Here is a 25,531-nt window from a genome sequence, read left to right on the forward strand (position 1 = left end):
TTTTAGGCCCAAGAAAGGAAACAACTAGAGAGTAACTTCCTCTTTCTTACATTCTTTTCTTTTCTTTTCCGGGATGGGGAAGTCTCTTCTGGGGGACTTCGAAATATGGTGAAATTTCCTCCCACACCTAGAGGGCATTTTGGGAGCAAATAAAATTGAAGCCCTGGAGGTTGCACTTTGCCCACTTCTGGTGTATATAATCAGTTGCAGATTTGAAACTCACAACAGAACTTTTCCAGTACAGGTTGAATAAACTTTATGCAAAATGTTTGGGAACAGAAGTGTTTCACGTTTTTTTTATTGCGGAAGAGCTTGAAGAATGTGCACCTGGGAGCATCCCCAAGTAATCAGTTACCCACAGCTACACTGTGGCAGTATTGAGAACTGCAACTTCGTTCATTGTCTATAAATGGACAGTCAGTTCTGAGTGCCTCATCCACCTCTGGTGTTTTGGAAGAATGCATGGCGGGGGGGTAGTGGACTTAAGTCTAGGAAAGCTCATGCTGCTAACTTCTTTCTTTCAGTTAGTCCAAAGGTGCTACAAGATCTCTCTACATACTAAGCATATCACAGTTAAATCCTTTGACAAAGAAGTTCCTTTTTACAAAGCCTCTTCCTGCCCCTTTTCTTTTCCTCTTTGTTCTATGTCTAGCTGGAAAGGTGTTTTGTTTTTTAACAGCATTGGAATTGGGAGGGTGGTGAAAAAGTGGAGGAACAAAGACTTTAATTTGCTTGGTTGCTGCAGTAAACAGTGCAATAGTGCTTGAATTGGAATACTGTGGGACACTCCTCAGTGAATACCTTTTCAAATGTGTGTATGTGCCTACAACAGGCGAAGTAGCAACAGGTGCCTCTAGAATTCCTTAACTGAGCACATGTGAACAACAAATAAGACAGAAGGCAGAAAACAAACTAGACTGTTCCACCAGCTATCACAAGCATGATAAAAAGCATAGAGCTACCAATTTGGCCACCAAAATGGAAATCATAACAAAAGCAGAAGCTGGTGGGGGGAACCTCTGGATTCAATTTGGGGAAAGCTTTCAAGTGTAGAAGATTTACAATGTTTTTGTTCACTTATGCAATGCTTATCTAATTTCATATCTACATACTGTTAATTTTAAACAAAAACTGGTGCAACACGTTGAACTGCTCTTTTTTCATGGAGTAGTACCCTATTCCTTGTTCTCTCATGTTACTTCTAAGTATATTTTGTGCATTTTGCTTGGCCCAATAAATATATCACTGTTTTGTGGGTTTTGGATGCAATTCTGGTTTGTACAAATAAGGCAGAAATGACTGCCAGGACTGCCATCTGTGTACAAGGTGGTCAGGATGGACAACCATGAGAGTGTCTTCCCTATGTTAGAGACTTGAATCCATTGACTTTCCTAGGTTAGTGAGGGCCCTTTCACACTACACACAAACCATAATTTAACTTTATCTGCCATGGCAATGTCCTGTGGGATACTGGGATTTATAGTTTGGTGAGGAACTATGGTCCTCCCTCCATACTCTTCAGACTCGCGTCCCTCACTTATGCGCAAGGGACAAATGGAGGGAGAATGGGGTGCGCACCCCCACCCTATATTAAAACCAATGAGGCTTGAATATATGTGAAACTCCATTTTCGTGCGAGGGTCCGGAATGAATCCTCACGAAAAAGGAGGGGCAACAGTACAGCTCTTTGGTCCAGGATTCCATAGGATGCTGCCATGGCTGTTAAAAGTGGAATTGTAGCTCTGTAACTGTGTAGTGTGAAAGGGCCCTTACTGCTTCCTCAGACAGGGCTTGGCTTTTTTAAAATTTCACTTTTTCATCCAGTTAACATGGGGAATGTAAAAAGATGGGGGATTCTGTTGAGTTTGAAGTAGCAGATGAGGATAAAGACAATCTAATCTGGCATTTTAAAAAATATATATTTTCTGAACCCCTAGCCAACAAGGTCACTAAGGTTTTAAGATTTAAAAACTTAGATGTAAACATCTAAGTTCTATTTTGGTATTTGTTGGTATTTGGCACTAGGTAAAATTTAGAATATGTATAAGGTAGATAATGGATCTGTTAATAATAAATAATGTTTTATTTATAGACCGCTATTCCGCAATGATCATAGCGGTGTACAGTAAAAATTGTAATACAATACAAAATACAAGGTGACAGTTAAAGGGGGAGAAGTCTCATCCTTCAGGCAGTCCCTGATGTTGCTGGGTCTGCCTGATCGCTCCCTCTGAGGCCAAGGTGACAGTTAAGGAGGGAGGGGCCTCTTCCTTCAGGCAGTCCCTGATGTTGCTGGGTCTGCCTGATCGCTCCCTCTGAGGCCGAGATGACAGTTGAGGAGGGAGGGGCCTCTTCCTTCAGGCAGTCCCTGATGTTGCTGGGTCTGCCTGATCGCTCCCTCTGAGGCCAAGATGACAGTTGAGGAGGGAGGGGCCTCTTCCTTCAGGCAGTCCCTGATGTTGCTGGGTCTGCCTGATCGCTCCCTCTGAGGCCGAGATGACAGTTGAGGAGAGAGGGGCCTCTTCCTTCAGGCAGTCCCTGATGTTGCTGGGTCTGCCTGATCGCTCCCTCTGAGGCCGAGATGACAGTTGATGAGGGAGGGGCCTCTTCCTTCAGGCAGTCCTTGATGTTGCTGGGTCTGCCTGATCGCTCCCTCTGAGGCCGAGATGACAGTTGAGGAGGGAGGGGCCTCTTCCTTCAGGCAGTCCCCGATGTTGCTGGGTCTGCCTGATCGCTCCCTCTGAGGCCGAGATGACAGTTGAGGAGGGAGGGGCCTCTTCCTTCAGGCAGTCCTTGATGTTGCTGGGTCTGCCTGATCGCTCCCTCTGAGGCCGAGATGACAGTTGAGGAGGGAGGGGCCTCTTCCTTCAGGCAGTCCCCGATGTTGCTGGGTCTGCCTGATCGCTCCCTCTGAGGCCGAGATGACAGTTGAGGAGGGAGGGGCCTCTTCCTTCAGGCTGTCCCCGATGTTGCTGGGTCTGCCTGATCGCTCCCTCTGAGGCCAAGATGACAGTTGAGGAGGGAGGGGCCTCTTCCTTCAGGCTGTCCCCGATGTTGCTGGGTCTGCCTGATCGCTCCCTCTGAGGCCAAGATGACAGTTGAGGAGGGAGGGGCCTCTTCCTTCAGGCAGTCCCCGATGTTGTTGTTGAAAAGAGAACTTCCAATTGTAGCCCAATATCCAGCTCACAGTCACTGCTCTGTGACCTTTGATATCAAGTCTATATTAAAAAGAGATGTCTTAGGCAAATAACCCAAACTGGGCTCCCCAACACAGGAAACCAACTATATCAGGCTGATTCAGATAGCTCAGCATGGGAGAAGCCTAAGACACACAGTCATAATGGGATCTCTCAAGATCAGAATCAGCATAATCCCCTAGACTATGGAAAGGTGGTAGTGAGCTGGATGGAGAGATCACTTGCATAAAGCAGACAAAGGGAGTTTCCTTCCTTGGTTGTGTAAAGAGGACGACTTGCCCTCTTGACCCTTGCCCTTCGGGGTTGACAGTTCAGGGAGGAGAAGTAATAAAATCTTCATTACTCACTATAATTAATACTTCTCTCCGAGAGGGGACATTTCCATCCGCCTTAAAACAGGCTATAGTAAAACCAATTTTGAAAAAACCTCCTCTGGACCCCTTGCAGATGAGTAGTTACAGACTGGCAAGATGCTACTGGGCCACTTACAGTTCGGCTGTCCTGAAACTGGAGCTATGCTTCAAGATTCGTAGAGTATTGCCTCTTAGCAACCATGCAACAACATATTATCTACTACCTTTGCTTTGCTAATACGTGTGTGTGTGAGAGAGAGATTGAGAGAGAGAACTCCCCCTTTTAAATAAACAACATTAATCTGGAAATTACCTCTAGAGTTCTCTGGGTTTAGAACCATTATACAAAGACCAAGCTCCCAGCAAGAAGTTATCCAGGCCCAATCACTACTAAACTATTGAGCTAACTTAATTTCCCCATTGAATACAATTTGTGAGTGCCCTGTTGGGACTCCCTACAATTTAGGTAACACAACATAGACAATCTTAACACTTAAGATGGACATTTACAACTTTTTTGAAAAATGTGTCATGCTTCTATTAAAAATAAATGAATTTCTGGGTTTTGGATGACAAAATTTGGGCTATTTGTGCTGTTATCTTGCAGGAAGACCCATTGAAACCAGTGATACATTTTACTTCTGTGTAGAACTGTACTATTGTATTAATCAATTTTTGAAACATATTTAATAGCTAAAAAGGTGTCTTCAATTATTTGGGGTGCAACTTTTCACATTAAAAAATTATGCAAATACTATTAAAAACTGAAGATAGGCTAGCACCATCTTTTGAGGTATTCCCCCATCTTTTATGCACGTGAGCAAAATGCCGCCACTAAGACAATGCCTGCTACAACACACATCTCATGTGCAGCTCATTTTATATTGTTTCTATTGATATGCAAATTTAAATGACCGAGTCACCTAAATCTCATATTGCCCTATGCTCCAGTCAGTAAGTGATCCAGGAATCAGGTGGCTGGATTGAAAGAGCTGCTGGGTAGTTAATCCAGTTTAGATCAGTCAAGGTTATCCAGCAAGATGAAGGGAAATAAGAGAGTGGTTGTCAGCCAGTCCAAAAATGGTTACAGCAAGTCAATAGTCCTGATAAACAAAGCCAGTAAGGAGCAAATCAGAGCTGTCAACCAGAGCTAGTCCAAGGTCAAGAAAACACACTGAATAGTAAGGTCAGTCACCAAGACAGAACGGTTGTAAGCAACAAAGATGCCAGGGAGTTCCTGGGAGGTTTATAAGCAGCTGTCTTAAGATACCAGGTGCTTAATGGGTCAGCACCTCCTATTTAACAGCTGCTGGGATCAACATAGGCGTGTTACAGACGGGCCAATGAGACGCCGTCGTTACACGCGAGGGGCAGCACTTCCTGATGAACCTTGTCCCTCGCACATAATGAGTACGTCAAAATGGCGGTGCCGCATACAGATAGGCGCCGCCATTTTGACGTCGTGGACATGCAGTGTCCGGACGTCGCACGCTGGAAGTAGCACTGCGAGTGCGCGCCTTGCGGTGCCATTCCAGGGCGCAGGAAGAAGTGTCATTTTGGCGCTTCTTTCTTGCTGCGCCCGGGAACCGCACGGTTTGGCTGCTGCGGTACCCGGACGCAGCAATCGGCAGCGGCACGATACTGCCCGTTTTGGGCGGTCTGTAACGCGCCACAGTCTCTCCTTTTCTCTTCAGCCGTCTTCAAAGGACCTCATTATATCCTTAGCATCTTCCACCTCTTGCTGGGGAGTAGGGCCCCCCACTGCCTCAGTTCCCAGCTCTTTGGTGTCAGAGAAGCCACTGTTATCACGGGCTATAAATTCCTAGAAATCTGATTCCTCTGTGTCTGAATATTCCAACACACGTATTAAATGGATCAAAATTTCCTGAATCCTTTTATAGCCCTGTTTCATATGAGCAAGAACTGTGCTTTCAAGGTACATAGATAATGGAGATGCTCTCTATTACTGTATTACACAATGCATGCAAAACTGACACAAATGGAAAAAAACCCTTGCATCTGAATCAGATAGGGTCCAAACAGTAGGAACCATATTGTCGCAATCAGCATAAAACCAGCATAGTTGAGGACAAAACAATTGTCACATCAAATATTAATTTATGGGGAAATAGTAGCTTGTAGTTAGGGCTTAGGAGAATCTTGGGTTTGGAGAAGCATAAAACCAAACGCTTGCACTAAGCCTATGAAAGCCTTCTATTTGGTGTTTTTAAGAATAAGACAATTAGGGAAGAAGGATTCCCTAATCTGGAGGGTTAAGGCAATGACTTCAGACTTCGTTTCATTGTGTATTTTTTTCTTCTGCATGCTCCAGCTTTTTGAAAGTAGCATTTAAGACTGTTCTTCAGCTTCCAAACTGCCACGTTGAAAACAAGGGATAAACTTTGCAAGGTTCATTCATCTGCATTTCTTATGTTCTGGTCAAAGCACTAACTCAATATTTCAGTGTGTAACATGAATTATGTGTCTTCAGTTGTATAATAGGAACAACAGATTTGAGATGGGTGGGATTAGGCTGTTTCAAGACTGTGAGTGATTTGGTGTTAAGCGTATTTATGTAATTTCCTGAAAATCAGGGTATTTTGGAATGGAGCATAACACTTTCCCCAAGTTTGCTTTATAATAGCAAGTCACAACTGTGTCTGCAACCAATGGTATCTAGTCTGTGAGCAGGCAACTGACTTAAATCTGATCTCACTGGGTTTGGGTTTTTTTTTTAGGATTTGTTCCTTTGGTAGTTATTCAAATTCCGCTTGCAATATTCATCTGGCTTCAAATACAGTTGTCCCGTTTTTTTGTTTTTTTTTTTGGGAAACATGATGAAAGGATGCTGTTAAGGCCACGGCAGATCGTCCTTGATTGACCTTTCCATACAAAGATTTTTTTCCATATTGCTGAAATGGCAACGCTGACATTGTGTTCTATTGAGAAATGGATGAAGATGTGGCCCTTCTTGTTTGTATCTGAGGCACTGAATCAAGAAGAAAAAAGTATTTCTGCCTTGCCCCGATAGAATGGGAGATCCTGACATCTAGAAAATAGTTAATTGGCCCTGCACAGCTAGGTTGAAAGGTACTACAGACTTTACCATTTAAAGTAAACTTATTCAAACGTTGGTCTTCCAGATGTCTTGGACCTCAGCTTCCTGAATTTTTGGCCATTGGCCAAATTATCTGAGGTTTCTTGGAGCTGATGTCCAAATAACTGGAGGACTAAAGTTGGAGAACCATTGATATAAAAACATGATTCCTTGATTTATATACAGTGAAAGTATAATGTAAGTCCTTTCCCAGCTGACATAACTTTTGTTGTTGTTTAGTTTGATCTGCTTTTTCCTCTTCTACCAACAGAATCATCCTGCTCATAATGTCCTTGCCAGTGGAAAAAGGGGAGGCAATTTTAATTGATTCCCCCCTCCTTCTGCACTGCACTGCCTCCTTGTTTCAGATGCTCCTGCAGTCCTCAGAGTGTATTTTGGGGATAGCATGGTGCAACATCAAATGTTGGACTAGGACTGAGTTTCAAATCCCCACTCAGCTATGAAAATTACTAGGTCACCATCTCTCAGAATAAACTATTTCACAAAGTAATTGTGAGCATTAAAATGGGACAATAACCATCCAGGCCACATTAAGCTCCTTAGACAAAAAATAGACTTCAGCAGGAGGGAGGCACTGACACAGATCCCCTCCTCCATTTCCCACCGTGAGTTGCTTTTACTGGTTCATAAAGCTGCAGATGGAAGAAGCACTTCATCAGTGAGAGGCTTGTGGCAGATCAAACCCATTTTGTATAATGGCTGAGATACACATCATGGCATGACTTCTTAATCTTTTCTTCTTCTCTTTTGCCCACACTTTAATTGACAGAGCCATCTTGAGACGCCACAGAATGATGTCATGTTTCTAAAAATAGAGCAAAATCTCCCAAGAAATTAGAGTGACCCTTCCAGCTTCCTTTCTGCACTGCAGGCAAAAGCAGGCAATCTTCTGCAGACAACTGATCGTATCCCCTGAAAACACGGCCCCAAAGGTAACCTAGTGAAAGCATGCTAGTCATTTTAAATATACAGAAGCAAAAACCTCAGAGCAAGGGGAGAGCTTGAACACAGACTGCAAACACAATGGGAACTTCAGAATTTAATTGTAACCAATAATATCAAAAGGTTCCAGACTACCAAGCCTGGCAGAGACATGTGAGAATTAAAATTTACTTCCAAATGTTATCATTGCTAGGCTTCTTTCTAGTGGGGAAAAATAGCACACAAATTGCTTTGTGTAGTAGACAAATCTCTGAGGGCACAGCCATCTCTCCCTGTAGCTGCAGGACTCAGAACTCCAGAACCAAAATGGCTGTGAAGCAGCAGCAATAATAAAATGCCAGACAATCACCCATAAGCATATTAAGACTCCAACAAACTGAAGCATTTCCAATTCAGAAAAAAAAGCAAAGCTCTCTACCCTTTGTATTAAATCACTAATATCCTAAACAAACAAGACGATGAAAGCAGGAAAACGTGCAGCAGGGCACACCACCCTGTCCCTCCAGCACCTACATTTTTGTAGCTGAAGATTTTTTAAATATATATAGCTGCTATATTTTAATGCTCATAAATGTAAATTTGGCACATTTGTATGCTATGATGATGCTGAATTTAAATAAAAGTTGCCCATTTATTTTGGAAAACAAAGGATCAGCACTCATAGCCAAGAAAGCCATGGGGCAGAGAGTAAACCTCTGCCAGTGTTGTTCCTCTGGGCTGCCACTTTGCACAACCTCAGCCGTACTGTGCATGGGATTCCTTCTACTGACTGAACATTGAACATACACATTGGGGCCCATCCATAAAGCTGCTCCTGAGCATGATAGTTTCCATTATGGCATTCAGTAGAATGCCAGCATGATCTAGTGGTTTGAGCATTGGATTATGGCTCTGAAGAGCAGGGTTTGAATTCCTGGTTGGCCATGAAAACCCATTGGGTGACCATGGGCAAGTCACAGTCTCAGCCTCAGAAGATGGCAATGGCAACTCCCCTCTGAAGAAATTTGCCAAAAAAAAACCTGTGATAGCTTTGCCTTAGGGGCATCATAAGTTAGAAATGACTTGAAAGCAAACCTCTCTCTCTCTCTCTAATATCAAAGGAACTACAGGTCCAACTCCTCCCTGCTTGCTGTAAAACAGTGCTATTTCTGCTTATTCTAAACTGATCAGTTTTCATTTCTAGAGTTACTGTTAATTCACTTTTTTTCTTTCTGTGGAAACCAACCCCATACAATTAATAGGTGATTCTAGGTGAGAAAGTAGCTGACTTTTCATTGCTAGTGCTTTTGCAGCTATCAGGCTTTATGCCATGCTCAGCATTGCAATAAATAAATAACTATGTACATCTGACATAGGGAACCTATAGAAAATGTTTATCTGGTGTTCAGAGAATGAGGTAGTCCCACGGCTGGTTTAAAAACATAAACAGAGACACACAAATCAGTGAAACAAAGCTTACATGTGAAGATTTTATACAAGGAATGTTAGGGAAGGTTTCTGTATGTGCAGTAACATGGCAAGAGTAGCTACATGCATGGGACAACACACAGGGCATGGACTACAAACAATTCCATTTGTATTTTCCACCAGAGTCAGAAATAAAAACACTTCAAAGTGCAGTACCTAGGCTTAAAAATCTCTACAAGAGGACTTTTGCCCTACATCTATCCCATGAAAAAAATTATCAGCTTCTAATTACAAAATATATCCTAACCCATATGGGATTCAGATAGCAGGAATTCAGTATTACATAATCCAGTTCATCTTTTGGCATGCATGCCAGAAACTGTCTCTTACTTCCAGTGACAAGGCATGATCAGGAAGGTACACAGAAGATCAGCACTCTTGTTCAGGAGGGATAGTCCTCTACAGCACTTAATTTAATAATACAGTTCAAAAGAGGAATTTATATCAAGGATATATAATTCATAGTTGGAAGAAACAACAGTGCCCAGATTAACATGCCAAACGCCAACTGTTTTGAGTGAAGACCAATCTTTGCCAAAGGAATGTGCCATACTCATAGGAGCTGAGAGGAGGAAAGGATTCATTCTTCAATCCAATTTAGCTTGTGACAGCCTCTTGCTTGTTATCATGGAAGCCAAAAACTACAGAAAAGTGCAATGCTACAATTTCTTTTAGTAGTTTGATTTATGCTTCAAAGGGGTTCAGTGCAGGACTATTTGAAAAAGAATAATGCCTCAGTGTCATATGCTTTTCAAGAGGACACTGGCATTTTCCAGTTTACTTTATTTGAGTACTTGAAGGGTGGTTCACGCAGACACCTCTAAGAATTAAACTTAAGTCAATTTATATACTAAGATGCTAAGCAATGACTACACTACATGGCATGAGAGCTTTCCTGATCCATACTATTGAAGGTTTGTGTGAAGAAATGAGAGTCCACCAAAAGAAAAATGAAGCATGGAAATGTGGACAAGTGGCATAAGGCCTCATCAGATCAATGTGTAGTTAAAATAGCTGTTAGCAGACCACCTTTGGCTGTTGTTCCCTGTTGTTTGTTTTTCATTAAACTTCTGTATTTAGCCCAGGGTCATTCTAAGATAACCAAACTAGCATATTTTCCCACAATAGCACTAGTTTATTACGGCGTATACAGAGCAATGCTGAATAAAGACAAGACATTCTTATTAATTCCTCTGGCTGTTTTCAGCCCTGGGAAAACTTATTTCCTCTGGATTTTGTCCTACAAATGAACAAAACAAATTGGGGGGAAATAAATATGAATGGTGTTACAAACAGCCAGACTCAGAGGCCTGGGATTCCCCATCCAAAATCAGGGACCCCAAACAATGTGTTTTTCCCCAAACTGCAGACTCTGGAATAGAAGCCTTTCCAAACCTATGATGCTGTAAGCAGTCAAATGCTTCACACAAAGGAATTCCAAGGCACTCATGATACAGTGTGGTTGACCCATTTCACTTCAAAAACAGTTCCACACACCTTTGCTTTAATGTTAAACTGTAAATCATCAATGCTTCATCAGCAACTAGATGCATTCTTAGCATACTATATTATACAGATATAGAGATTACATACTTTTAACTGGTATATAATACACTAGATTATGGATTCCTCATCTTTCTCAAGCTTCTCTGCACATCCCAACTGTTAGGATTGGTTTGAAATCAGGCCTTGTCTTGGCTCTTCGTCATTCGGCAATCTTATTGAAATCCACACTTGAAAAAGAGCCCAGAGATCCAAGAGCATGCACTCTGACTAGAAAAAGTTAAAAGCAGTGATTTTTGTTTTGTTTTGTTCTGTTCTTTTGTCTAACCCTGAGAAGCTAAGCTGTTACGGAGGATCCAGAAAAGCCCATGAGGTTAAAGATCACCAGGCTTTTTATTGCAATTAAAGCAGACTCTGACAGGATGATCCCAGCCACGGGAAGGGACAGCTCTGCGCTCATGGGAACATTCGTCACAGAAACCCTGACCACAGGCACGACAGTGGTGCTTTGACAGCTTGATGTTGAATTCCTTCCGGCAGTTGTGGCAGTGTAAGATTTCATGGTCGGGAACCCAGTAGGCAGGTCTAGCCGCATCCTTCACAAGACCTGCAGTGTCCAAAAAACAAAAACTGCCATGCTTTTCTGTGTGATACCACCAAAATGAAGCAGAGTCTACAAAGCCTTAGAGGATTACAGCCAATCTACAGAACTATGCTAAGTAATGTGTAACCTTTGGGCCAATTTATTCTCCCCATGTCCATTTTCACAACCCCCCTCAAGACTCATCACTGCTGCTGTCACCACTAAATTTGTTGAGTGATGGCAGCAACAAACTACACACCCATTTTCCATTGAAATAGTGTGTGCTCTTCTTGTGCACCTAGTTTACAAGTGGTATTGCACTTCCCAAAACCTCTTTAAAAACCATGATTCTACTTGTAATTCTACTGATTCTGCTTGTGCACCTGGAGAGCACACACCTTCTTTTTGCACTTTTTAAATGCTCTGGCAAATTTGGCAACAGAGATGTGGCCTTTAAGGCCAATAGCACCTCCTGATTCTTGGTAGTTGACTGCTCCTGTAGTTGGTTAATAAAGGATTAACCAAAATGTTATTCTAAGGTCCAGGTTTTCTGTTTTCCCTGCTTGTGCCTTGGAATGTAACCTGTAATAAGGAAACAAGTCCCAGGGATAAGAAGATACACAATATTGCAAGTTGTCTTATGCTGGCTCTGTACCTTCCTATGTAAGCTATGGCTGTACTTGTGGGAATCCTTCACATCTGCCACCTGAACAGCCTGGGTCTTCAACTGTTCCATCCCACCAGTGACCCCATAAAATCTCCACACAAGCTCAAAGGAGACCTATATCCTCTGCTCCACTCCAAAATAAGGGTAATACAGAAGTTATAGACTCCAGCTTTTCTCCTAGAGGTCAACTAAAAAACCTTCAGGTCTTATATACGGGGCCGAACAGACAAGGCCAAAATAAAGCTGCTTCGGTTCACTTTGAAAGTATGCTGTTTAAATGCTGCATGTGTCCTAAGAGGCCAGAAGCCACGCCAAAGCCACGCTCAAGTCCTAAGGACTAGAGCGCAGCTTTGGAGCAGCTTCTGGCCTCTTAAGAAGCGTGTGTCATTTAAACAGCTTACCTCCAAAATGACCCCAAGCAGCTTTATTTTGGTCTGTCTGTTCGGGCCCATAGGTTTTCTCTTTCAAAAACCATGAAGAACACAGTGTGGGCAGGTGGGTTGACCTTCTTGTTTCTCTGATCTGCTTCATGATGGAATAAAGAGTAGAGTAAGTACTATCAGGAACACTATAAAATGCCTTAGGGGAGGACCCAGACATTTGAGAAGCTGTTGTCTTATCTTGAATGAAAAGCATATAAATGAATTTATTCTTTACACATAACAGCATGCATGCAAGAGAACTGCTTGCCAATGATGCTGTCCAGAGTTTGGGAAGGTTACTTTTTGAGCTCAGGCTTTTGTTGTCTAAAAAAAAACAATATTTTCAAGTTTTGCTACTGTGCAACCCACAGTACTGCAATAGCAGTGTAGATCACAAGTCTGATCACAAATAGGTTTGATAATATAGGATTGTCATTCTCATCCAGCTGGCACCCACTCAGAATTAAATATTTGGTGGAAAAGATTCCTAAAAGCATTCCTGCCCATATGGCTGCTATATTCACATACACACTGCCATTACAGAGAACAAAAAATGGGGAAATGGTTCCCACACACTCACAGCTATGCACAAACAACCTCCATCTGATAGGAGAACATGATTCACCAGCTGCAACTATGAATAAATGCCAAATGCTTCCCAAAATACTAGCTTTCTTTTATTTCCCCAAATGCTACTTCTAAAAATCCACCATCTCTATAACCTTTTAACCGAGCAACTAAATATTTTCTAAATCATACCAACAACACTTACCCAGTGGGATGTCAATGGCAGTTACAACAGCCCCAAGAGTATTCTGTACTGCTTCACCAACCTTCCTGGCTATCACTGTTCCTCCTTCTTCATCTGTAGGAGCCTCAGGCACATCTGCAAGACAGATATTAGGGCTCAGGAGCAAAGACAAATCTTCACCCTATTCACAGTTATCCTCCCATAATTAGATCTTCTCTAAAGGATGAGAGATTTCTCCACCTTTTCAGCACAACCAACTTACTGGCTGCCTTTGTGGACAGAATCCTTTAAAAGGTAATCAGATAGCTGACTGCTCATCTTTCTTGTCTGGTTTTGACTTTCAAGTGACATCAAGTAGACATGGCACATATGGGGTGATACCCTAAAAGGGGCTCAGGGCTCACCACCCTGTGAGCGACATTTGCAATGTGACTATTCAAGTATTTCAACCCAGAAATAGACCAAGATGATGGCAAGAGATTAACTGGAATATAAGAAACGGTAAAAATTCTCACATTTGGGCAACTCATTATGAAAATGAAATGTTTTGAGTAGATTGTTTAGTCTGCAACTTGATTATATGAAACAATCCCTAAGGTTAACAGTCCTGGTGATTTCTTTGAACTGTATGGTTTAGTCAAAAGAGGCAGAAATTTACTGAATGGGACCTTGAAAAGTTAGGGGCTTATTCATTCATCCCAAGCTAAGGAACTAAGAGCTGAATTCAGATTTATTTCTTCATTCAGTAAAGTATTTACCATTTTTCTATCTGTTTGAGCTCCCAAAAATGTACAATGAAAAACATTCTTGTTAAAAACAACCCATTGTACTTTGAGAAATCCAGTTAAAAATAACTTATACTTAATGACAAAACTGAATGACAAAATACAAACCTAATAGAAGGCTCAGTATACTAAGAATAAAATCATGATTGGAGTTTTAGGATCAATGTAAGGTCACTGCTTTTGCAACTTTTACCTAGGGATTGGAAATAATTGAGACATAGGGATTTTAGCTGATCACTTCTATTCTGTGGGGTTATTTTGTAAAGCTCATTTTAAAGCTTTAAAAACAATTCTGAGAAGGGGTATTTTTCTGGTTGAGACAAAGGCCAACATGTTTATGCAGAGCATAGCTCTACACCAAGCAAAATGGGGAGGGAAAGGAATGTGGTTTTGTGAGTGACATAGGAGTCAGCCAATCAACTCTGTGCAAATGTGCTATTAGTTAGAAACCAAAAAACAAACAAACAAACAAACAAAAAACCAGCCCCTAAATGAGATCTGGAGAAGAAAAGGGTACATGCTCTCATAATACAGTAAGTGCAGTTTCACAATTTTACTGCTAAAAGTACAGTTACAGTGGGCCCTTGGTACCCAATGGGATTTGATTCCAGGACCCCTCATGGATACCAAAATCCATAGATACTAAAGTCCCATTATGCATCATGGCATAGTAATATGTGACCCTTATATAAAATGGCAAAATCAAGGTTTACTTTTTGATTTTTTTAAAAAAATGTAAACTGTGAATGGTTGAATCTGTGGATAGATAGATAGAGAAGGTCAACTGTATATGCTCCCCAATATTTACTGCAGACCAGGGAGAAACACCCAGCAATGTCCCTATAGTCAGATGCTGAATGACAAAGGCATCCTCCCAGATCTCCTAGGTGTCCTCCAGAGGCCCTGAAGAATGATGTCATTGTTGTGTGTCCAGTTTTAAGCACATAGCCAGATGCTTCTCTGATGTTGTCTGCTCTTCACCAGACACTAAATAACTGGGGGGGGGGGGGGGGGGGGCAAAACCACAGAGTTGGAAGAGACCACAAGAGCCATTTCCACTACCATGCAGAAAGATGCAAACAAAGCACTTTCAACTGATGGACATCCAGCCTCTGCTTAAAAACCTCCCAAGAAGAGCTAGCTGAGTCCTGCAGGGATGGAAGGAGGAAACATACAGTAGTTCCACCTGGGCAGAACTTCATGATGCATCTCCTCTGCATATGTACCCACCAAATGTTACAACTCTCAAAATCCCTGACAATTGGCCATGCTGGCTGTGGTATTATGGGAACTGTAGACCAACAAATCTGGAAGGCATCAGCACAGGGAAGGCTGAACTACAGAAGGGACAAGGAATATGTTGACTTCCAAATGTGTTGGCCTATAACTCCCACCAGTTCTGTCTACCATGACCAGTGGTAAAGGGCTGTGGAAATTGTAATCCAAAACATCTAGAAAGCTAGAGGTTCCCTCTCCCTGAGTTGAAAAATCAGAACAAGACATACGCATAAATGTACCTCCTTGGGTAAATATTCAATATACCAGTACACGTTATATTATTCTATTACACTCAATCAGAATATTTTCTTGCAGCTTTGAATACATTCATTTTATTATAGAGTAAAATGGAGGAGACATAATTCAATCTGAATACTGATTGCTTAATTTATTTGCCCAATTATTATTATTATTATTATTATTATTATTATTTGCCCAAGTGTGTGTGGAGGGGAGGAATTGTCCTGGAAGAAGATATGTATTCTAAATATGTGAACAAGCCTGGAAATTAACTTATTAATAAATCTTCCTTGTACTCCATGGTGTTGCTATCTTGTTATTCTGCTGTATTATATTTTCCTCTATCTCTCGTTGTAGTCTGAGGACCACACCCAGAAACAAAGGTGAATGACTAGGCTCAATAAGATTATATGTTGGAAAATCATGGTCAGATCTCCTTATCTCTTCAATTTGTTGAAAAACAGACATAGGCCCCCAACTGAATCCTTTACCTTTGAATAAATAGTGTGAGGGTCCATTTAGATGAGGAAAATAGCATGGATGGGAAAATGGTTAACCTTTTATGCAGCTCTCATCTCATTGAGAGACTCACATGGGTGCTTTAAAAAATAAACAAAGTGAGAAACCTGACCCAGAGCTTACCATGTGCTAGTTGGGGGATTTGGGGAATTGTCACCCAAGAGAAAATATTTTTTCTAAACTCTGATGATCACAGAACACAAACATTTCATTTAAGCACAACATTTGTCTTTAAAAAAGAATGAATAGGTTTTCCCTCCTTGAATCACACACCTAATATTGTCAGGTCAGGATTACCTAACTGAATGCCCCTGCTATCAAAGCAGCTGTCACACACTCGCACAGGTGTGGGTCCCCAGCCACGTTCGGGGACAGGGCGGGTCTTGGATGAACAACCATCACAGAAACCTTCTCCACATGCCCGGCAATGGTGTTTGGTATCATTATCTTTAAAAGATATGCCACACTTCCTGCAATTCTGAACAAGGGAGAGAAAAACAAAATACTGAATTCTTCTTCTGTTTAGCTTAGAGGAAAGAACAAAGGGGAGCATGGAAGCATTTGAAGGCAACAGCAACATTCAGGTTTTTTGTAGTCTCATCCTTCCCTAAACAGAAATTGTTCACTTCCCAAACCTGCAGCCTTCTCAAAGTACACAATCATAGCATTATATTTCGCCTAACTACTGTGATAACTTCCTATGGAATCCCGAGACTTACCATTTAGGGAGTACTTACTTAGAAGTTTTAGCCAGAGAGTTTGAGGGCCTTACAAGCCCCAGAATTCCATGGGAAGTTTAAGAGGAATCATAGTGCTATAACTGCGTAATGTGAAAGTCAGCATAGTCTCTTGAATAAGACCAGATCCTAGATATCAAAAATCACCACGTTATTTTGGCATCGTAGGCAGGCAGGTGATAGATAGATAGGCAGACAGATTGACAGATAGATATCACAAGAATCTTTACTCCTCTCTAATATTAAAAAAGCAATGACAACAAACTAAATTAACAATCTGCTGCCCTTTCATGACACCCCAAACCACCTGCCTGGGGCATGTGCCTTACTCTCGCCCTAACAGTAAGACTGGCCTTGCTGCTGGGAGGATCCAGACAACTATGAAGGGATCATTAGCATTTGTAGCAGCCCCTCAGCAGAACACTTTAGATGTTTTGGTTGCCCATGCTGCACTTAAGTCACATCAGCAGCTGTATTTGAGACATTTGCAGTCTAGCTGTTAGTCTGAGAGGAAAGATACATTGCCTGCTGGAGAAAAACATAGCTGTCAGGAATCCTGTTCTCTTTTTCACCTTCTTTCTCTCTTTGGTTAGGAGGAGGGAGAGTGGAGATGCAAACCTGGCCAGCATTCAAAACAGAACCCAATGGAAGCCAGAGTTCTGTTATTATGTGCCTTCAAGCTGACTCCAACCTAGGAAACCTTATGATAGGGTTTTCTTGACCAGATTTCTTCAGAGGAGGTTTGCCACTATCTTCCTCTGAGGCCGAGAGAGTGTCACTTGCCTAAGGTCACCAAGTGTGTTTCCATGACTGAGCAAAGGTTCAAACCTTGGTTTCCTAGAGTTCTAGTCAAACACTCAAACCATTAGAAAAGGCTGGCTTCCTATAGCGCTATCTTGGAGGCTATGTTTCCCCAGCTCTTTGCAGAAACTAAGCAAGAAACAATCAAGCATGCAGCCAAAGAGAGGTGTCACCTGGTTGTGCCTTCTAGAGGTTATTCATGTAAGGACTTGCTTGTTTTTTTCTAAAGTAAAAAATTTACTCTGTAAAACAATGAACCACTTCCACATCTCTTAGGATAAGAACTGGGGGAAGGAATAAGGGTTTCTCATCAACAAGCAAGTATGGCACCTGCTAGTTACCAGAATCTGGGAGTTGGGTTTCCAGTAAGCTGGAGCAATCTGATCAGTCAGCCAAGAGGTCACAGCTTTCGTGGGTCCCAAGCTCAATTCAGACACTGACTGAGCCATGAAATTCATTCCATCTATGAGACGCTGGGCAGCATTGTTGTTGTCCTTCAGACTGCAATCGGTCTGCAATGAAAGAAGAAATTGGTACAATGGATATCTCATCGAGCTGGCCTGGTTGTTGACATGCTTCCCTCCATCAAATGTAACCATGGACCATATCCTTTATTCAGAGGATAACTCACCAGTGCAACCAGTTACATTCCCAGGATATATGACTACAACAACTCATGATTTTCATGCCACTTCCTTATGAACAATTCCAGTCAGAGCTTGGAAAAGTTACTATTTTGGATTACAGCTTCCAGAATTCCTCCAGCCCTCACTAGCTATGGGATTTCAGGAGCATATTAAGTTCTCATTGAGCTTTTAGAAGAAGCATGGAAAGTCCCCTTCAGTTTTTGCCCTGGAATCAGTTACCTCAGCACACTGGGTAGGCACTTAATAGAGAAAAGCAGAGAACATTTCAATTGATACCACAATGCAATCAGGCAGCAGGGATTTTCTTAATATATTTTTCTAAAACTGTAGTGGGTAAGGTATGTCCTGTGAGCTGAATGCCACCCATTTGGGTCCCATTTTGTAGCCCCCAAAGTTCCTCCTAGAGGCCAATGAACCCTCAGACACCAATTTAAAAAATACAGCTTTGACCTCCTTGGCCCTGCAAAGTCCAAATCAAAAATCCCACAGACAATAGCCATACCTGATGTCAAGAAATCACACTGAATCATTTTCTGTCATTCATAAAGCCATGTGGAGGCACTGGAAGGGGTAATTTGCTATCTTTCTGTGGTTGTTGACCTCATTTGAAACACTTCTCCAAGACAACAGCAAAATTACCACCATCCTTAGATAAACGCCCAGACATTTGGGGGGGGGGGGGATCTCTCTTGCTATGTTTCTCTGGAACTCCTGGAATGGAGTTATACATCCCAAAAGTCTAATCATTTCCTTTTCTCTTAAGGTGAAGAAAATACTCCATACAACAAACTTACTCCCGGCCAAACATGCACTATTTCTGTCCTCACAACTGTGTCCACAGGATCTTGATTCCCAAACCAGTACTGTCGGCTACGGTACACAACTCCACAGTTGGGGCACTCGATCACATACCTGCAGTCAGGGAGAGAAAATAAGAGCCAGTGACTCCAGCATGTCCCAAATGACAAGAGCAGAGGGGAGGGGAAGGGGAAGGGGAAAGGGAAAGAAAAGGGGGAAGAGAAAGGAAGGGAAGGGAACAGAAGGGAAGGGAAGGGTGGGAAAGGCTTGTGTCCTTACCCTGACCAGGCATACTTGGCAAGGCCCATCCAAGGGGAATCAGTAGAAGCAGATGTTTTGGGCACCACCCTGACCTCGTTCCCACGTTCATAACAGGCCTGGAATGCAAGAATTCAATTTAAAAGACTTCTTCCCAAGGCTAAAGTCCAAGTCTTGCATGAATGTGAAAAATGTTTGTTTTTCAACAACCATAACCCCCAGTTCCAAAGCAAATTAAAACTAAGGCCTAAATCCAACTGCTAGAGGAGTATTGTTGCTGTTGTTAGTGTTGTTGTTATTTTCTTATATCCCACCTTTCTCCCAATATAAGGACTCAAGGCAATGAACAACAAGAGTAAACCCACAAAATCAAATGCTGAATGTTAAATCAACACATATGTAAATCCCACTGGGACAATCAACCAACTCTTACTGTGACTGGCAACTGGTTTAGGTCTAAGAATTTAGGTGGGAATCCAGTTGGTACATTATGGTGGTTTAACTACACCAGCCTGGCAGTGCCAGCAGGTGCTAATAGACTATGGGTGCTACATCTGTAAAAGAAGCAAAGCACTAGAGAAAGAGCCTGCTCGGAGCTGTTTTTGTCTGCCTTCTTTTGAACAGCTCTGGAAAAATGCAACTGCTGGCCTAGTGCATCAGCACAATCCCTCCCTTACTATTCTGTTACAGATTGGGGAAAATCACAGTGCTTTTTATTTCAAAATAACAGAACCAGTGACACCCACCAGAGTTAGCAGCAAAGGTTCAATAAAGCTCCTATCGTTTCTGCCTTCTTGAGACTACAAAATATGGGAATCCAGTGCACACGAGGGAAGGTGGTGAAGACATCCAGTTCTACTTTAATTCCTGCCCTGCTTCCATGGTGTTCCAAAACACCCAAATAGCTAACAGTTGTTGTTGTTGTTTTAAAACACCTTCATTACACTACCCTCACTCTGGATGTTCTTGACCTCCAAAGATGCCTTCTTAAACCTTATTTTAGGAAAAAATGCAATTTAACCCAAAGGGGGAAAATGTAACATAACCTAAAAGGTAGAGGAAAGAAAAAGGCAGCAGGGGGTGGATGGAGGAGATGTGATGTTTCTTCTGAAGTGGTAATTACTGCTCTAAAATAACAATGTGTTCATTCACATATAACTACACAGTTTCCAATGGGATCTTTAGGCAGTAAGATTAATGAGGTGACTTGCTTCATGAGACCCAGTCAATTCTCCAACACAAGCATTTTACAGGGCATAATAAACAACTGGTGGGTTGCACTCATCTTAACACATCACAACTAGGATAGGTCTGCTAGAACATATGAACTATTTTCTTCTACTCCACTGACTGAGATTCTGTTTCATTTGCTTCATTCACCTTGCAGGTAAATACTCGGTTATCATACTGATGGGTATATCTACAGCGGTTCTTAGCTTCATGAGGCACCCCTTCTTTTGCATGGTTCATGCTGTTCTTACATCCAGATCTGGAATTTCAAAATAAAGCAGATAAATCTTCAGAGGCAGATTGACTGCCAGCAAAAGAAATAACATTTACCTTTTTACACAGAGTGAGTTGGCTGTGTTTCTACTAGGGCTGAATCAAAACTGGGAAATACTTTTTGCATAAGCATTTATCACATGAGAAATGATTGCAGTGCACTGACTAGCAGATCTTTCTAATAAGCTGGGATCACTTCTTTTGGGAAAGCAGCCCTCTTTTTAAAAGAATTTTTTCCCCAAAGTAGCTGCCCAAATGCAGCAAACCACCAGCATAAAGGAGGGCCGGGGGGAGATATTCCTGCCCCTAAAAGAACTGTTTTCTACTCTGAAAATGTTTGCATCTTAACATTTAGAGGAACCCTGGTTTCTTCTGCCTTGCATTTGTATTAATACCTTAATCTTCAAACTACAATATGTTTTACTTGACTGTTTTTGAAATATGCAGACATATTATTCAACAATGCAACAGGAAAAATAATTTAGAAGTGAAGAATGGAAAATTCTCATGCAGCACAGATGGAATTACCCATTTCCAATAAACAATGTATTCTTGCACTGTAGAGCATATTCAGAGAGAAGCTTTCCCATCTACCTACCCGCAGCTGAGGCAAACAGAAGAACAGGTGAAATACTCGTCTGGAAAGAAGGAGCTGTGGGCCATCTGATCATCTGGGATCTCCCCACAGAACCGATCACTCAATGCCTGCAGAACAATGAGCGAGAAACCACCAGTGAACAGGGCAAGGCAAGGATATCAAATCAAGAGCTGCTTCACAGAAAGGTATACATCACTTGAACTCCTCTTGATAGAATTCAAAGATATAGCCATGTTAGTCTGTAGAATCAGTATGTAGTGAGTTCTTGTAGCACTGTGAGACTAACTGAAAGAAAAAAGTTGGCAGCATGAGCTTTCCTAGATTTAGGTCTACTTCCTCAATGCATCTGAGGAAGTAGACTGAAGTCTATGAAAGCTCATGCTGCCAGTTAATCTCAAAGGTGCCAGAAGATCTATGTACATATTGAACTCCTTTTGGAAATCTTATTAGTTTCTTTAATAAACTTTGCTGGCTGCCTTTCTCAAGTACAGCATACAGCAGAATAATCATCCCCTTTCCCCTTTATTCTCACCTCCAATTGCTACCTCTTAGCCCAGAAATTTTCCTTGTTTCCTAACAGATAATGTTCTATCATCTCTCTAGTGTTGTTGTTGTTGTGTGCCTTCAAGTCATTTCAGACCTATGGTGACCCTAAGGCGAACCTATCATGGGGTTTTCTTGGTAAGATTTGTTCCCACTCACAGCAGCCCTATGAGAAAGTATGACTGACCCAAGGTAACTCAGGTATCTTCATGGCTCAGTGTAGACTAGACCCTGGATCTGGCAGGTACTAGTCAAACAGTCTAATCAGAACATGTTGCTGTTTCATATTGTCCCTTCCTACAGCTTCCAGGAAAAAAAGAAGAGGAAAATGCTTACATTCTCTGCCTACACGCACGATTTAAGGTGGCCAATGTCTATGAAAATCTATGGGAAACACTCACCCTACCCAGTTTTTTTTTAAAAAAATATCATCATTATTTATTACATTTATGTGGCCACATGTCAACAAATACCTTCTGGACAGCTTACAGAGCAAAAAGTACCACAGAATACAATAATGAAAAACAGTAAACAAGACTAGCAATAAAATTCTCTCCTAAGAGAGATGGACTAAAACAATTAGGGTTCAAACAAAGGAACCGCTCTAAACTGCTTAGAGCCTAATGTTTGTTTGGATTTTAAAATGCAAATATGTTTAAACAGTTTGAGTGAACAAAAGTTGTAGCAAAATTTTATGCAGGAGGAACACAAATTGCACAGATGTAAGGGTGCAATAGACAGCCAATGTGGTGTAGTGGTTTGAGCACTGGGACTACGAGTCTGGGAGACTAGGGTCCAAAACACACTGCAGAAATAATCCAGTTTGAGACCTCTTTAACTGCCCTGCCTCAATGCTAAGGAATTCTGGGAACTATAGTTTTGTGAGACATTTAGCCTTCTCTATCAGAGAGCTCTGGTGCCACAATAAACTAGGATTCCCAGGAATTCTAGTGGTCTCAAACTGGATTACTTCTGCAGTGTGTTTTGGACTTCAGATTCAAATCCTTGCTTGCCCATGGAAACCCACTGGGTAGGCTTGGATAAGTCACATTCTCTCGGCCTCAAAGGAAGGCAATGACAAACTCCCTCTGAACAAATCTTGCTAAGAAAACTCCATAATAGGTCACCTTAGGGTCTGCATAACTGACTTGAAGGTACACAGTAACAAGGGTGTAGAAACAGCACTGGAAACTATGAGTGTGTCAATGTTTGGCCACTGGAAAGCAGCACTTCACAAACATATCCTTGTCATATTGTTATAAAACCACACAATCTCTCCTTGGTTCAGGAAAGAACAACTCTAGGTGAAGAAAGAGCAAGTGTTTATGATTAGAATGGGAGCATTTCCCCATCCTGGAAAAGTATGACTTACTGCATGTTTAAAATGTGAATATTTCACATTCCATCATCCATAAATAGAATTCTCCTGAACAGATAGTGAACATTAATAGCATGAGTAAGTGTACCCCAATATGTTAAACTGATTTAGTAAATCTCCTATTAATTACTGGTATGTTCTGGAGAGGGTTACAGGAAAGAAGAATTAGACTGCAATCTTATGCATATTTACCTAGAACTAAGTGACTACATGCTACTTATTTCTGAGTAAACTCACCTAGCATTGTATTGTCTCTGATGGTTAGTGTCACCTGGGTTAAATATGAAAATAAAAACAGCACCACAGAAAATCTAAGAATGGGACTGTGGGGAAGAAGTTAAAAAAGGGAAAGAAAATTTCCTACAAAAACATACTCTAATTTTAAAATACACATAACTTTGCTCATATACCTTGCCCGGTTGCTATTCATACCTGTACACAGTCTTCTGAAGAGCTGTGGTTCTTGACTTCTAGATGTCACATCTTTGCTATCTAGAGATGGAAAAACCATCTTCCCATTTAAGAAAACAGAGGAAAATCAAGGCAAGTCAAAGAATGGGTTGTTGCCCGGAGACCATGTCCTGACACTCAGTTACCCTGGTAACAATATGGACCTTTCCACTGTACTAGAAGACCTCATTCTTGCTTGTGTATGTATAGAGCGCGAATAATCATTACTTGCTCCCATCCTCAGAGGCTAAGTATCTGTATTACAAAAGCTATAAAACCTAGATTTGCTGAGGCAGACAGAAAAGAAGGGTACCTGGGACTGAAATAGAACTCTTTGCACACTCTGTCTAAAGTTTATTCTAGCCTGCTTTTTGTATACTTTTAATCTAATAGACACAGTCATAAGTGAAATTCAGGATGCATCTACAATGTAGAAATAATGCAGCTTGATACCACTTTCACTGCCATGGCTCCATCCCACAGAATCCTGGGATTTGTACTTTTGTAAGGCACCAGCACTCTTTCACATAGGCTAAAGACCTTGTGAAACTACAAATCCCAGGATTCCACAGGATGCAGCTACAGCACTTAAAGTGGTGTCAAACTGCATTATCTCGACAGTGTAGATGCACACTGAGACTTCAGGGTAGTACCATCAGGGTAGGGGTTTGGGACAGAAGTACCATACTAAGCAGTGCAAGCCATCAGCTGCCAGTCCACAGCGAGCTTCCTTGAAACTATGTGAATACAATAATAATATGGCCCAAATATGTCACTGGTACCAGTTGCTGTAGGTTATATTTCAGAGGAAGGTACTGGCAAACTGGCACTTGAAGGGTGGTGGAGTCTCCTTCTTTGAGGGTTTTTAAACAAAGACTGGCCATCTGTCAAGGGTACTTTGACTGTGTATTCCTGCATGGCAGAAGGTTGGACTTGATGGCTATTGAGGTCTCTTCCATTTCTATGATTTTATAAAAGCCACCACTGAGAATTTCTTGCCTAAGAAAACCTGATGAAATTCATGGGGTAGCTATATTGTCAGCAGTTAAGTTGTCCATAGGCAACTTGAAGACACACACACACACACACACAGAGAGAGAGAGAGAGAGAGAGAGAATGGGAAAATTGCTAGTTTGCTGCACAAGGTGGCTTAAGAAGTACTAGCATAAAATACTACAAGGCAGGGAAATAAGACTATTGACTATAGAGTCTATAAGTACAAAGTTTCTCTGCTGAATAAAACTAGAAAAAAATTATTGCATGGAACATAGCTATATGCCAAGAAGGCACAAGCTGACAGACTCTAGAACTCAGATGTGCAACTCAGTGCCACCTGACTTTCTTAGACTCCAGCTCCCATCATTACCAGACAGTACGGCCAACTGTCACTGATGAGACTTGCAGTCAAAAACATCTGGAGATCACTAGGTTGCCTATCTATTCCCTCAAGCATAGGAAGACAATTGTGCTCATCCAGATGTTTTTAGCCAACAGTTTCCAGCAGCCCTAGTCAAGATGGCCAATGAAGAATTATGATAACTGTGGTCCAAAAAACATCTGAAGAATCATAGTTGCCCACTCCTACTCTATAAAGTTTTTGGTCCAGCCATGTAATCCAAGGCCATTTTCTACAATAAAAATGATTCAAAGTCTTCAACTTACTTTGAGTGCTTTGTAGATAACACCAGGAGGCCGAGGGGAACGTGTAGTATTGTTTTCTAACTGCTGCTCCACAGCGTGCCTGAGCCCAGAGAAATCTGTTGGGGGATTCTGTGTCCTTATTCCTTTGTAATGGATTGAGCTGAAGGCTTCAGGGAATAGACCAAGTTTCCGGAATCGGTCCTGGATCAGCTTCTCAGGCACCTCAGAAGGATGATCTAAACATATTCAGCAGTACGTCAACAGTTGTTGGTTAATCTTAACTATACCAAACTTACAATAATTTACATCAGGAGTGAAGAACTTTGGTGGCTTGAGGGGGCAATTTTCTGAA

At 41.6% G+C, this 25,531-nt stretch overlaps 1 protein-coding gene across 2 annotated transcripts in view; it reads right to left on the bottom strand.

Moving 5' to 3' along the window:
• Nucleotides 1-9,065: 9,065 nt before the first annotated feature.
• ZFYVE1 (zinc finger FYVE-type containing 1) overlaps nucleotides 9,066-25,531 on the bottom strand; it is a 28,455-nt gene continuing 11,989 nt past the window's right edge. Inside the window, exons 4-12 of one of the 2 annotated variants that reach the window (XM_089521815.1) lie at nucleotides 25,201-25,415; nucleotides 21,168-21,274; nucleotides 20,447-20,555; nucleotides 19,088-19,185; nucleotides 18,805-18,922; nucleotides 17,705-17,875; nucleotides 16,123-16,303; nucleotides 13,025-13,138; nucleotides 9,066-11,187 (exon numbers count right to left, since the gene is read on the bottom strand). In XM_089521815.1, coding sequence (XP_089377941.1) covers nucleotides 10,955-11,187; nucleotides 13,025-13,138; nucleotides 16,123-16,303; nucleotides 17,705-17,875; nucleotides 18,805-18,922; nucleotides 19,088-19,185; nucleotides 20,447-20,555; nucleotides 21,168-21,274; nucleotides 25,201-25,415 — 1,346 coding nt within the window. In that variant the 3' untranslated portion in view covers nucleotides 9,066-10,954. Of the gene's footprint in view, nucleotides 11,188-13,024; nucleotides 13,139-16,098; nucleotides 16,304-17,704; nucleotides 17,876-18,804; nucleotides 18,923-19,087; nucleotides 19,186-20,446; nucleotides 20,556-21,167; nucleotides 21,275-25,200; nucleotides 25,416-25,531 lie in introns of both variants that reach the window. The other variant, XM_089521813.1, reaches the window with a different exon arrangement.

The sequence above is a fragment of the Sceloporus occidentalis genome, unplaced genomic scaffold (assembly GCF_023333645.1).
Source record: "Sceloporus occidentalis isolate IW3139 unplaced genomic scaffold, rSceOcc1.0.p SCAF_4, whole genome shotgun sequence".
NCBI lineage: Eukaryota > Metazoa > Chordata > Lepidosauria > Squamata > Phrynosomatidae > Sceloporus > Sceloporus occidentalis.